Here is a 14993-nt window from a genome sequence, read left to right on the forward strand (position 1 = left end):
GTGACCATCTCTCTCTCTGCTGCCAGGGAAGCTGCTGGGACAGGCGAGGATGCTCCAAATGGTACCCTGTGTCCTCTCCTTCATTAGGCATGGAGACCGCGTGAGCTCTAGACAGAAATCCTAGTCTTACCTGTGGCTGGCTTGGTCCTTGCTAGACGGGTCATGTTGCCGTCTGGGGGAAGACAGCACTTCATGGTTTTAAAGTTTACTTTCACAGGGGATTCCCACTTCTGTCCTTTTCCAATGTCCTTTCCTCTAAGTCTTGAAAATATTTAATAGAAATGCTCATGATGCCTTCCATTCAGTGTTTCACAGGGGTTTTAGAAAGGCAGAAATGGGACTTGTCTTAGTCAAAGCTACATCACTTTCCCAGCCACATTTAGTATCTGACCCTTCGGTGATGGCGAATGAGTAGTTAAGTCAGTTAACTGCCATGTGGAGAAGTGACTCTGAAGGCTTGGGCTGGCCTCCACCATGACTGATGCGTCCTTGTGTGGTGATTTCCATAGCTGGCGACACATGTCTCTTCAAAGCCCAGACTGCTCTAGAAACCAGCCCAGGGCCTCCAGGTACCCGGAGCCGGGGTGACTGGGAAGTGAGGGAAGAGCCCAACTGAAGAGGAACCACCTCAGATGAGGGCACAGAGCATCCTTCAACTCCAGTGTCTACCACTGCTCACAGCCTTCCCAGAAGCAGAAAGACAGAAATCGTGACACACAGGTGTGTGTCTTCTTCAGAAAAGAACATCTCACCTCTGATCTGTTCCCTAAGCAGGAAAGAAGGAATAACTTGACAATATAGAGCAGGAGTACACCATGGGAGGTAAGTTCAGTCCAGGGAAGTCAGTCTAACAGTGATCTGCAAAGGCAACAGGGAGGTGGCTTGTGAGCCGAGTCTTGTGAGGCAGGAAAGAATGAGTAGAGAGAACAAAAAGTTGGAGCTAAGATGGTATAGAGGAGTGCTTTTCAACAGTTAGTAGGACTTTAAAAAAAAACCAACAACAACAACAAAAAAATGGGCTTCTTTCATAGCTCAGCTGGTAAAGAATCTGCCTGCAATGCAGGAGGCCTGGGTTTAATCCCTGGGTTGGGAAGATCCCCTGGAGCAGGGCACGGCTACCCACTCCAGTATTCTGGCCTGGAGAACCCCAAGGACTGCATAGTCCATGGGTTCGCAAGTAGTTGGACACGACTGAGCGACTTTCACTTCACAGGATTAAAAACCATCTCAGGCTTCTGTCAGCTCCCAGGCTGGACCCCCCAGAGACTTCATTAGAAGGTCTGCTGTGAGCCCAGAAGTCAGAAAGCCTAAAAAAAACCTCTGAACCCCTAGGTAAGAAGGCACTCAGGCTATGAACAATATGAAAACTATGGAAGGAAATTCCAGGTAATTCTGAGTGCCTCAGTCGGGTTTAAATTCCCAGTGTAGAGCAGGATTTGTAAACTAAATAACTGTGGGAGTTAGGCTGGTACAGGTAATGAGGCTCACAGGCCATTTGCTCAAGTGTAATAACTGTCTCCTCTTGTTCTTCAAAGGAAGTGGTCATGTCACTCCAGCCATTACTGTCATGTGGGAATATGTGTCCAGGACATGTGAGCTTTCCACTTGCAAGAGAAGCCAGAAACTTGGATTTTAAATAAATCTTCCTCCTTTGATTACTCAACGGTGGATTAAATGACCACGAGCACCAAACAGCTCCATGAGAGCCACGAGTTGGCAAGATGAGATGGACAGAATAAAATCTGAGGACTTGAATGATAAACTAAAATTATATTTCCTCTGCTAGATGATGAAAACAAGATTCTGGAGCAAAGAAGGGGTCTGAATGGAAGTGTGCTTCAGGGATATTCCCGTGTTTTTTTTGGTAAACCTTGGGATAGAATGGAGAAGGGGCCTCGGTCAGGAGATTACAGGTGGTTCCTCCAATTGTGCAGGGAGAACAGAAAAGAAAGGAGAATAGGAAAGGTATGAAAGATGCTGGGAGGCACCTGGGAGACAGCTGGGAGATGTGACTGGCTGTGGAAGGAGAAGGGAAAAGTTATCCAGAGTTCTGTCTAAATATGCACTACCTCTGGTCATCCTTTTTTCCTTTTTTTTTTTTTAACATACGCTTATGTTTCAGCTTCATTTATTCTACAAAAGAAAGATAACTCAGGTTGCATTCTGGAGAAGGCAATGGCAACCCACTCCAGTATTCTTGCCTGGAAAATCCCATGGATGGAGGAGCCTGGTAGGCTGCAGTCCATAGGGTCACTAGGAGTCGGACATGACTGAGTGACTTCACTTTCATGCATTGGAGAAGGAAATGGCAACCCACTCCAGTATTCTTGCCTGGAGAATCCCAGGGATGGGGAAGCCTGGTGGGCTGCCGTCTATGGGGTCGCACAGAGTTGGACACGACTGAAGTGACTTAGCAGCAGCAGCAGCAAGTTGCATTCTGAGAAGTGCCTGCTTAATAGGGAAATTCAGAGTCATTTCTTTCAGAAGGAAAAAAAAGCACAGACAAAATATTTCATAGTATCTGTAATAAATGCAAATAAATTGATACAAACAAAACTTGGCTTTAGCAAACTGTACATACATAAATATCATTTCTTTTACTATAACATTCAACTTTTTTTTTCACATAAAGCCTTCCATGATTTTTATTTATTACATCCAATGTTTCTTTATACCTTTAAAAAAAAGTGCCTTTTAGATTTACAGCTTGTGCTTCTAATGCAAGGTTAGAACATCATGCCCCCAAAGAAAACAAGGTAAAAAGGAAGCTGCCATATAAGCTCTTAAAAACTGTATGTTACAGGGTCTTCAAATCTCTTCAGCACTGGTTGGCTGGTAGATTGTTCGATGCCAACGTGGTGCTCAGGTAGCATCACTTGTTGAATGGATGGAGCAGCACTGTGGGAAAGCTGCCCAGATGGTCTCCGGAAGTCCCTGGGCACACACAGGATGGGCTGAGGGCCCAGAGTTCACGTGTCCAGGGAGCGGTGGAAATCTTGACTCTCTTGAGTGCTGAGGCTCAACCAGAATTTCTTCCCAGCTTCTGTCCTCTATGTGCCCTCCCCCATCACCATTTACCGTGGCCTCCGAAGCTGCGATTTGCACACATGGGAGGGGGAGGTGGGCGTCAGCTGCCGTACCGAGGGCGTCTGCCAAGACTCACGTCCTCTCTTTGCTCTTTTGGGATTGCCCTGGGCCAAATTCCTCCTTAGGCGACCAACAGCAAGCTGCAGAGAGCATCTGCTGGGTTCAGAGAGGAGGAGGGCCGTTGGTGTATCTGAGCATGGGGTGGAATGATCGGGCAAAATTGTTGGAGAGGGCACAACTGTAGTCTTCCTCTGACATGGGGACTAGGCAGGCCAGCCCAATGAGAAGCAGCAGGAGGAGCTGAAGAGGAAGAGCCGCTCGGAGGACTCTGAACAGGAAGGCTCGGCCGGACCGGGCTGGCTGAGGCTCAGAAAGGGAGGAATCGGAGCCACCTCTTATGGACCTGAGAGAAGAATCGACATCAATAGCTCAAGTATCCCCAGTGTTGGGTGGATGCTGCTGTATGCTTCCTCCCCTTTGGTTAGGCTGAACACAACCCAACCTGGCAGTTAGCTGCCAGCCTTCTGCAGTAAACCCAGGTGACCTACCCACCACCAAATGAAGAGTTGTTTGGAAACTGCACTGATGGAAAGCAGACATTTAGTCGGTTAAAGGTAACTAACTGGGTTCAAATTCCACCCCTCGATTTGGCAAAACCTTTTCCAACAAAGATAATTGCTCTACACACACTCCACCAGCATAAGTTAAGTAGACCCGGGATAATTAAAATGTAGATGTTTGATGCAGTACATTTTTGGTGTAAGAATATCAAGAGCAACATTAGGCACAATTAGTGGCTGTCGGGATGACACAAGGTCTTCCTCCCGTCTAGCTGTCCTGGACGTGCCAGAGTCTGTGTAGCAAGGACAAGGACAGCTGCAGTCATTTTGCACAGACCCACAGAGTTGAATTAACCTTAGAGTATACCCTGGTTTCATCTTGCACTGAGTCAGCGACTGGCCTAATATTAGCAGATTCCAAGGCTGTAAGAGTAAGTGTGGCAGTGGAGTCAGTCCACACAACGCAGGTGCTGAATGATACTGAATCCAGGGTGATCCTTCTGTCACTGGCTCCATGAATTTGGGAAACAGACACACTATTTCTGAAGATAGATTGTGCCTTGAAAGCTCCTTCTAGACCCAATGTTCCACATTTTCCTATCTTCTTAAATTTCCCCATCTACTTTTGAAACAGTGCATTAGAGATGAAGCATGAACTTCAGAATTCATAAGAAAGACTGCCTGTGAAACACTGAATATGGAAATAGGCTCTGGGTGGGGGGTACTGCTTACTCTTTGTAAGCATCCATTAATGTTTTGGTTACTAGTGCAGAAGAGGAGGAAAGCAATGTTATTTACAAGAGGAATTGTGTACACACACACACACACAACATTGCAGAAGCAGAAAGAACAGATGTACCAAGGAGACTCGTTCCCCACACCTAGTCTGAATTCTCTAATGGTTTGATGGTAAGGGCATTGATTGTGAGACCACAGGAGAGGTATACAGGTATGAACACTGTATTGGTCACTCTGTATGCTTATCTCATGAGAAAACACAGTCTCCAGCTACCTTGAAAAGAAAAGTGAAAGTCGCTCAGTCATGTCCGACTCTTTGAGACCCCAGGGATTATACAGTCCATGGAATTCTCCAGGCCAGAATACTGGAGTGGATAACCTTTCCCTTCTCTAGGGGATCTCCCCAACCCAGGGATCGAACCCAGGTCTCCCTCATTGCAGGCAGATTCTTTGCCAGCTGAGCTACAAGAGAAGCCCAAGAACACTGGAGTGGGTAGCCTATCCTTTATCCAGCAAATCTCGACCCAGGAATTGAACCGAGGTCTCCTGCATCTCAGGCGGATTCTTTACCAACTGAGCTATCAGAGCTACCTTATTAGCCACTAATTTCGGAAGCCAGATTACACTGGTATCAGTGAGGAGTGGCACCAAAGAAAATGTTAAGATAAAAAACAGAAGTAATCCCCTTAAAAGGGAACAGAGGGACTACTCAAAACTCTTTCAATAAATTCACAAAGAAATATGTGAAACAAACAGTCTAGACCGGGCCCGTAGAAGCTCTGAACAGCCGTGTACTATCCTGGGTTTCTATTGCAGCTCTGAGCGTGATTGAAAAAAACAGACCCCTGGCCTAAATTGGGACTGGGTTCTTTTCCGGTCTACAAACCTTGAACAACTGACTTCACCTCTATGCTACAACCTCTTCTTCAAATCCTTCAAATTAGACTAGACAGGCTTCCAACTTGCAAGCTCCGTGTTTTATGCACTTTATGTCTTCCAGTAATTGGTGAACGTAAAGAGGTTACCAACTGGGAGGCCACAAGAGTTCAATCACCATCTAGTGGTCAAATTGATTAACTGCCCTCTGCTAGGACCAATGCTCAGAAACACTGTTTTGTGAAGATGCGCTATGTGCGTGCACGCTCAGTCTCCTCTGGCTCTTTGTGACCCCATAGACTGTAGCCCACCAAGCCCCTTTGTACATGGGATTTCCCAGGCACAAGAACACTGGACTGGCTTGCCATTACCTTCTCCAGGGGATCTTCCTGACCCAGGGCATAAAAGAAGTCTGTCACATATCTATTAATTAGAACTTTCTCTAGCTACCTAACTGTAAAATATTCATCCTGAGATAAAGCCTTAGAGTAGGTAATCCATTTTCTGATTTTGTAGATAAATAACTAACAAAAGTTCACATTTACTCTTCTAACTGCTGGATAACAGAAGCATTTGTCTCTCACTTCATCCCCACAGCAGTCCTCGGTGTTCCTGTCCCACCTTCATTTTATAGCCGACGTAAAGGAGGCACAGAGGTTAGGCAACCCACTCGAGGTTACACAGCTAGCATGGCATAGAATGAAAACTTCAACTCTGGTATTCTAACTTTTAGAACTTAGGCTTTATAAATAGAGTAAATCACGTGCCCCAGTTGACAATTAAAGGAGGAACTGTATGGACTTCCCTGGTGATCCAGTGGTTAAGACTCTGCCTTCCAATGCAGGGGACACAGGTTCGATCACTGGTCAGGGACCTAAGGTTCCACATGCCTTAAGGTGCAGCCAAAAAGTAAAAAATATAAAAAAGGAAGAGCTCCAACAGCATGTCTCTGTAATGTTTTGCTGTTTGGTGGCATGAATGAAGGCCATCCAGGTCATATTTACGTCATGGCTATCTCCCATGTAGAGGCAAAGAAGGCAATATCTTAAAATACTTGGAGATGAGTGGTTTCCTCATGTCTAGAATAAATGCTTTTAATCATAAAGCCTCACAGCTTTACAGAGACCACCAAGTCAGGATATGGACACAGGGACATTCTATTTTGAGGCAGCTGTACAACTGTGGGCAAGTAATTTAATCTCTCTGGCCTTCAGTTTTCTCATTTGCAAAGATGAGAGTGCATTAATCTCCTAAAAACTTCTTGGTTCTGACAGTTTATGAATTCAGTGGTTTAAAGTGTCTGGAGAAGGATGAGACAGTCACCCATGAGCTCTGGACTGAATGATCTGAAAATAGGCCCTGGTGAACAACACTCTCCACCTGTCAGCTATCTGATGACTTAAAAACAAAAGAGAGCTCCATGTTTCTTATTATTCGGTATCTGAATAAAATGAGGGAGATTTCAAACTGACTTTTTTCTTTAGGAGACACTTCAGGACATTAGTGATGGGCAGATTCATGCATATCATTAAGAATCTGACTGACAGAGCTGAACAGCCTGTTTGTCAATTATTAGCTTCTTTGAACAATTAAGCCAAAGATCGAGATCAAAACAAGGGCTACACATTGACTAGTCCACTCCTGAGAAAAGCAAGACAAGGTCACCATCTTTGGATGACAGGCTCAGATGCTGTAGTCTACTGAAGGACATGGCACATTTAACAGCATCAGAGCATTCTGTATTAACATTTAATTAGTGCAAGCTTTCTAATGTTGAAGAATGCCAGCCTGGGTAGAAATAATGGGCTAAGATGGGGACAAAGAGAACACACAGTGCTTAGTGATTTTCCATGCAGTTGACTGCTCTTGGAAATGTCCAGTTGGTCTACTGAAAACAATGCCGCCCGCGTGGGGCAATTACTAAGGTTTCAACAGTCCCAAAGTTCTCTCTCCTTAGGATGAACCTGTCCCTTCTAGTATTAATACTAGCAGGTTAATGATACCAAGTAAGTGAGTACTTTTAATATTTAATCTATTAATCTAAGTTCAATTAAGTTTCAAGAGTCTTGGGGAATCTGACAGGAGGAAGAACAAAAATCTCTCACTCATCCCTCTCCAAGGGCCTTACTCTACAAACAGATGTGGTGGAGGCTGAGTTGACAGAGGAAAAACTAAATGTGTAAGCTTGCTTAAGGAACTTAATCAATGGAGATATTTCGGGTAACCTTGTCCTGCAAAAACATGCTTATTCTCTACAAGTAAACATTTATTTTATAATTTTTCTTACTCCCCTCACTCATTCAAATTTGAGGGTAAAAAAACTGCCTAGGCATTGTTTCATCTCTTTCCCAAAATATGTGTAGTTGTGGGCACTCTGGCCATGGAATTCTCCAGGCCAGAATACTGGAGTGGGTAGCCCTTCCCTTCTCCAGGGGAGTCTCCCAACCCAGGAATCGAACCCAGGTCTCCTGCATGGCAGGCAGATTTTTTACTAGCTGAGCCACTAGGGAAGCCCATGCCTATGAACACACCACAGCAAAGAAAGTCTCAGAAGGGCTGTGAGAAGCCTAAGGAGTGAGTGTGCATGTGGGGTGCAACTCATCTCAAAAATTTTACATCACCAAGGAAATAAAATGAGTTAATTCTGTGCATATGTCACTGAAACACAAATGAAAAGACACTTTCGACTCATCTTGTAACTTGTGAGCAAACACCGGTAGCAGAGGAATAGAAAATTTTGTGAGGAAATATCAGGTTGTCCGTGATCTTTTCTGTTCTTGTGTGAGTGATCTTTATTCCCTGGGTATGTGGTTCAGAAGACAAATTTTCAGAATCAACTTAGGGTTTGTCTCCCCTTATTCCAAAATGAATATCCTGGCTGGTCCAAAGCTATCTCAGGCAGCCCACGGTAGCCCCAGCCCTGGAACCGCTGTTTCAAGTAAGCCTCTCAGGAGGTGGTGCATTGGTAAAGAATCGCCTGCCAATGCAGGAGATGCGGGTTTAATCCCTGAATTGGGAAGATCCCTTAGAGAGGAAAATGGCAACCCACTCTGGTATCCTTGTCTGGTAAATCCCATGGACAGAGGAGGCTGGTGGGCTATAGAGTCCATGGGGTTGCAAAGAGTAGGACATGACTTAGTGACTGAGCACATATGCACACGCACGCACACACCCACACACACACCCATTAAGAGCCTGCAGTTGGGTGGAGTGGTTAACAAGCTAGGATTCAAAGTAAGAGAGACCTGGTTTCAAATTCTATATCTTCATGCCTCTATTTCCGGATATCCTTGTCTATAAAATTGGGAATGAACATGTTGGGAGGATTAAATAAGGAAATGAGATAACAGATATATAACGCTTAGCATGGTCCTTAGAATACACTAAATGCTAAATAAATGTCATCAACTTATCAATCTTATCTGTATGATTAAAGCAAGGGTGTGCTGACTCACACCCTCAGGGATATTGCTAGATTCAGCCTTTTCTTCCAGGGAAATAGCCCTGATTTATAGCAGTACTTTCAAAGAGGTGATATATTTTTCCAAAGTGTCTTAGTTGTTCCCGGGAAACACTGGGAATGCAGACCTCAAAATATACAAGAAACACAGTGGAGCCTGCCCTATAACTAAATGTCCTATGCCAGGGTGTCCGGCCGCCTCGGGGGCAAGGTTGTTTTAGGCTGAGGCCTTTGAGAGCTTTGAATAAATAAATCCCCAAAGGAGGACAGAAAAGACCTGCAAAAAAAATTCCACAAGAAATTGAAGTGTTTACAGTGAGGCCCTCATGTACGTGTGAAAACCCCACTGTGCCTGCTTAAATGCTCCCTCGAACACATTTTAAAATGAGGTCTTTTTTCCCTCTGTTTCAGTGTTTCAGCCAGTCATTCGCCCCTTATTCTGTCTCAGCTCTTTGTATAGAAGGTGCCAAAGACTAAAGAGGCCCAGGGAAGATTTACATGTTACAATTCTCAGCTTTGGAATGAAGTCATCATTTCCCTCTATGCAGACTACGGAGGAGTTTTTCCTTTGCCTTGCAGGAAATTGGAGTAAAATCTTCCCATGTGTGAACTTCAACTAATCTATAGTAGAATTTTGAACATTAATTGGCTCTCAGGTTAGATAATTTCACATCAAAACTGGAGAAAAAGTGTCAGCTGGGCCATCATAAACATGGCTTCAAAAAGCCATGCATCTTAAGTATGTTTAATCTCAAAAATTCTGAATAGTTATTAGGAATGTATGCTTTCAAATGTTTTGAATATTAACGAGTCTTGATTTAGGGGATCCCTAGATTCTGACATATCACTATTCTTTTATGACACGAACCATATTGTATTAATTTTGTGGGTCCTGGGCCTAAATGTAGTAGGTGTATGGTAAACACTGGTATCAGTCCATTGTTAGCCCTAGAATATCATGTAAGAGAACAGAGGACAATGGCTCTAGAATCAATCTGAAATATACAGCAGGCAAACAACTGATATTCTTAATATCTGACTTTAAACCACAAAAAGAATATAAGAACCCTCCCTTCAAACAAATACCCAGCTTCTTTCAAGTCAGCCTCTTTGCTCTCAGAAAGAATACACGCCTAAAATTTTCCCATCACAGATGGCTGCAGTCAACGTTCTCAACTGTTTGTGCTTGGGCAATAACCTTTGAAGTTTGCTGGGCCAGTGCAAGATCAAACGCGAGGTAATCTCCAGTCCACTGTAAAGGAACACCGTGACAGCCTGGATTGTGAGAGAAGTTAATTCTTTCCCAGCAGACTCTCCATGTTATTGTCCACGTGGCTGCACCCCAAAGAGAGGTGCCAAGGAGTTAAGGATCCAAGAATGTTCAACCACAATCCGCCTGCCAAGGTGTTTGCCAACGTTTGCCATTCAGGTGAGGATCATTTGTATTTCAGGTCCTGTAAGCAGCAAAGTGGACACCGTGCTGTGTGCTCAGAAAGATGTTAATCAACAGTGCTGGACAGAGCAGAGCTGAAGGCACCTTGCGGATGTCACACTGAGAACGTGGCTGCCCCAGCTGCAAAGCCCCATTAGGAAATGTGTCGAAGCCCTTGCTGCCCTGAGAAATGAGGCCTTTGACATTTCATAAGGCCGGGTGGCTGTCTGAAAGAACAGGGGAAATCGGGAACCAAAGGGTGGTTGCTACCAGTATGGATACTACTAATAACATAAGAGCTTTTCCCCTTCTCATCACCATCATTTACGTCAACTACAGAGTGTGTCTCTGGTATCCTTAAAGGAACTGTGGGGACAGGACGCCCCGTCTCTGTCCATGACACATCAGTAATTTGTGGCGAGAAGATGGACTTCATGAAACAGTGATCTCTCTACAGTACATGATGTCTTTTTTTATAGGGGGCTAAGAAAACATCAGCACACCTGGAGAAGCCCATCGTGATCTTCAAAAATCCCCATGAGTTTTTCTCCATTCATGTTTTATTATTGATATTTTGTTACAGACCCCCCCCCCAAAAAAAAAGCCCCACAAAACTGTCATCAAACCAAACCAAAGGGAAAGGAAAAAAAAAAAGCAAAACATAGTGAAGGGAAGCTTAAAACCAGAAAGCAGATCACGATCTGTTCTATTCTACACAGCTGACTGAAAACGACCAGAAGCAAAGGCTGGTCCCTTTAGCACACAGCTGGAAAGCTAACACTCTGACTCAGGGCCTGTTTGTGCTTCCTCATCCCCCACCCTCCTTCCAGGAACTGAGATTCCAGCTCAGTGGTGAGACAAACCACTTTTAAAATTGAACTTCTGGCGACTGGAATGAAGAGTCAGCTTCCACGGACAGTATTTTCAAAAAGTTGTCTGGGGAAATGTGAACTGATTAGTGAAAGGGCCGGGGGCACAGACGTCACACCGACAATGAAGAAGGCAAAGCATCAGTAACTGCAGAGACAGGGACTGTTGGAAGCCAGGCGTAAAGCAGAGCGGCAGCTGTGAGGAGGCTATCTGGAGGTCCCCAGGCGGGGGTGGGGAGACTGACTGCTCGTTTCCGGAGGGAAAGAGCTGGCCGAGTGTCAGGAAGGTAAGTGTGTGTGCTGGCTGAAGAGGAGTTTTAGGAGAAGCAGAAAAGAGAAGGTGCTTATAAATTTTAAGTGATATCAGATTAGGACTTGCCATGTTGAGACTCCAAAACCCACCATCTGGATAAAACACGAAAATAAAATAAAAAGCTGGGGGTGTTAGTAGATTTTATTCAGATTTGTGGGTTCTGGGGATGGTAAAATAATTCATTGATCTATACCTATCTTATTGTAAAATCTAGAAATAAAGAGGATGATAAAATTCTGCCATGAATCAAATGGCACTGTGCCATCAGTGACGTTGAATCTTTATGAGGACACAGAATAAACATCATTGGATGAAAAGTACTGGATGGCCTATGTATAGTTAAACAAAATTTTGGTAGGGTCCAAATATTTTACGCTCTGAGATTTTCTCGTACTTTCCACTTAGAAAATTCTCTCTCAATTTATTAGGAAAGGGTGTGGACTGAAAAGAGTAGTTTCTCAACTACCCTGAGGCAGACCAAATAGAGGCCTGACTAAATCATGGACAATTTTCATCATCCTCTTGGAGTTCTAGAACAGTGTGGAAACCAGGAGAATAAGGTACCTGCTATGTGGACTGTTGACAGAGGGTCCAGGCTGTGAGAGACTACATTTGCCTCGTGGCTGTTTGCAATGAACAGGGGTAAAGAAAGAAGAATGTTCAGTCCAGGCAAATAAAGACGAGCTACTGATGAAAACTAAAAGTGCAGCAAAGGAAATATAAACCAAATGCAATGATCAGTACCCACGAATCAAGGAAACTGGCTTTTCTTTGGTTGAAGAAGCAAAATCAATGAACATCTATATTACTCATCACTGAAGAAACATGGATGGTGGTTTGGCATGCATATCACAGAGGGTACATTTCCCCCCTTTTTGTGGTAAAAACATAAATGACTACACCACCGAAAGATCTCTGCATATTTAATTACAATGAATATAAACTGCAATATGTTACGTTACAGATTTCAAATATACTTTACATATTTTTTCATCTTCCAGTACACTGGAACAATATTACAATTCTTGGCAGGTAGGTCAAAAATAATGATGAAGTGAGACTGTTCTGTGTATAGTGATGAAGACTCAATAAGTTAAATACTCAAATAAAGGCTAAAATTTGACTTGAAAAGCCAGTATTCCTTCACATTCTTAAACTAGGATCTACAGGAAACTAGTGAATGTAGTAAAAAAAAAAAAAAAAAAATTCTAAAAAGATAATAACATTTATCAGCATAGAATTTAAGTGTTTATAACAAAAAATACAAATGAAATCAATATTTCTAAAAAGTAAAGAAATGGAATGATAATCAAAATGAATATAATCATAAAGCCAGACCAAAAAAAATAAAGAAAAAAAACAAAACGAAAAACGAGCCTCTAATTACACAGAGAAATCAAGGTAGAGAGGGTAGCAGGGGCCAAAACTGGTCTTTTCTTCCTCATTGTGTGCCAGGGAGACAGCCCCATAACAGGCCTTGTGCGTGAGTTTTCTTGAGCTGGTGCCACTCTGGGGGCAATACAGTCACAGAAAACCTTCAAGACCACCTTCAGGAGATTCTCTGCTTGAGAGTCAGCAGAACCCCCGTTGGTCTTATAAACTCAATGGTCTCGTGAGGTGCTCGGTTTTGTCCACCTCTGCCTGAGGCGCCCCTCTATGTGGAGCCGACCTTTCTGAGGTGGACTATGGCGGTGGTGGTTTGAAGGGAGGGGCTGCCAAAGGGACAAGGGGCACCGTTGTATTAGAAATGGCCCTTGGAGCAAGAAAAATAATTTGTCTCCCTGCTTATGAACCGCAACGTTGAACCCTGATTCTTCTGAAAAACGGAACTGTTCTTTTCGCTCCTGAGTGCTTGTGGAGAGGGTTCAAGGCAGGACTGAGGAAATGGAGCTCTTCCGTGTCACAGAGTGACAACCCCACGCTGCCTGAGGACCCCTGCTCTGCAAGGGGAGAGCCCTTGGACCCTGCGTCAGGTACAAAGGCCGTCGCGCCCCCGTGTTCCCTCCCTTGGGCCAACTGAAAGTAACCCGTGGGAAGTTACCGTTTTCTGTCTGTTTGGGGTACTTCTTCCCGAGGTAGGACTCACAGATCCTGAGGTGTCCAGTTCGTCAGCAGAAGACCAGGAAGACAGATCCTACGTGAGAAACAGATGCTCTTAATGATGTCACGTCCCAGAGCCATGGTGGCTTTGCGATCTGCAAAGTATTTCCCACCCCATCCCCATCTTTGGGAAAAAGAGAAGGGGAGGAATAGAAATGCAGACGTAGAGAAGACATGTGTGGACATGGCGGGGAGTGGGGGCCACAATGGATGAACTGGGAGATTAGGACTGACATAAATACATGACCATGTGTAAAACAGAGCTAGTGGGACTCTGCCTTATAGCACAGGGAGCTCAGCTCAGCGCTCTGTGGTGACCTAGAGGAGTGGGGTGGGGGTGGAGAGTGGGAGGGAGGTCCCCGAACGAGGGGATGTATGTACGCGTGTAGCTGATTCATTTAGTCGGACAGCAGAAACTAACAACACTGTAAAGCAACTATACCCCAGTTTAAAAAAGAAACAAAAAATAGAATCGGACAGTTGCAGTAAAAGCAGAACCTAATTCTTCTACTGTGTTGGGCTTTCCTGGTTGTAGTTTGGGCTTTCCAGAAAATAGAGGTATTTATTTATTTAATAGCTATGTTTTAATAGCTAGGTATTTAAGAGCTCTGTCATTACTGGGTCACTTGAAGCTTTGTCATCTCACACGCTAGTAAAGTAATGCTCAAAATTCTCCAAGCCAGGCTTCAGCAATACATGAACCGTGAACTTCCAGATGTTCAAGCTGGTTTTAGAAAAGGCAGAGGAACCAGAGATCAAATTGCCAACATCCGCTGGATCATCAAAAAAGCAAGAGAGTTCCAGAAAAACATCTATTTCTGCTTTCTTGACTATGCCAAAGCCTTTGACTGTGTGGATCACAATAAACTGTGGAAAATTTTAAAAGAGATGGGAATATCAGAGCACCTGACCTGCCTCTTGAGAAACCTATATGCAGGTCAGGAAGCAACAGTTAGATCTGGACATGGAACAGACTGGTTCCAAATAGGAAAAGGAGTCCGTCAAGGCTGTATATTTGTCACCCTACTTATTTAACTTATATGCAGAATACATCATGAGAAATGCTGGGCTGGAAGAAGCACAAGCTGGAATCAAGATTGCTGGGAGAAATATCAATCACCTCAGGTATGCAGATGACACCACCCTTGTGGCAGAAAGTGAAGAGGAACTAAAAACCCTCTTGATGAAAAGTGAAAGAGGAGAGGGAAAAAATTGGCTTAAAGCTCAACATTCAGAAAACGAAGATCATGGCATCTGGTCCCATCACTTCATTGGGAAATAGATGGGGAAACAGTGGAAACAGTGTCAGACTTTATTTTTTTGGGCTCCAAAATCACTGCCGATGGTGACTGCAGTCATGAAATTAAAAGACGCTTACTCCTTGGAAGGAAAGTTATGACCAACCTAGACAGCATAGTAAAAAGCAGAGACATTACTTTGCCAACAAAGGTCTGTCTAGTCAAGGCTATGGTTTTTCCAGTGGTCATGTATGGATGTGAGAGTTGGACTGTGAAGAAAGCTGAGTGCCAAAGAATTGATGCTTTTGAACTGTGATGTT

General features: G+C 44.0%; 1 protein-coding gene across 14 annotated transcripts in view; it reads right to left on the reverse strand.

The window, feature by feature from the left end:
* Nucleotides 1-2508: 2508 nt before the first annotated feature.
* Nucleotides 2509-14993, reverse strand: part of SYNE1 (spectrin repeat containing nuclear envelope protein 1) — a 496771-nt gene continuing 484286 nt past the window's right edge. For 11 of the 14 annotated variants that reach the window (XM_027551874.1, XM_027551875.1, XM_027551879.1 and 8 more), the window contains 3 exons: nt 13377-13469; nt 11900-11958; nt 2509-3490 (listed from right to left, as the gene is read on the reverse strand). In XM_027551874.1, the coding sequence (XP_027407675.1) occupies nt 3250-3490; nt 11900-11958; nt 13377-13469 (393 nt within the window). In that variant the 3' untranslated portion in view covers nt 2509-3249. The remainder of the gene's footprint in view (nt 3491-11899; nt 11959-13376; nt 13470-14993) is intronic. The other 3 variants (XM_027551881.1, XM_027551880.1, XM_027551878.1) reach the window with 2 other exon arrangements.

Source organism: Bos indicus x Bos taurus, chromosome 9, assembly GCF_003369695.1.
Source record: "Bos indicus x Bos taurus breed Angus x Brahman F1 hybrid chromosome 9, Bos_hybrid_MaternalHap_v2.0, whole genome shotgun sequence".
Taxonomy (NCBI): domain Eukaryota; kingdom Metazoa; phylum Chordata; class Mammalia; order Artiodactyla; family Bovidae; genus Bos; species Bos indicus x Bos taurus.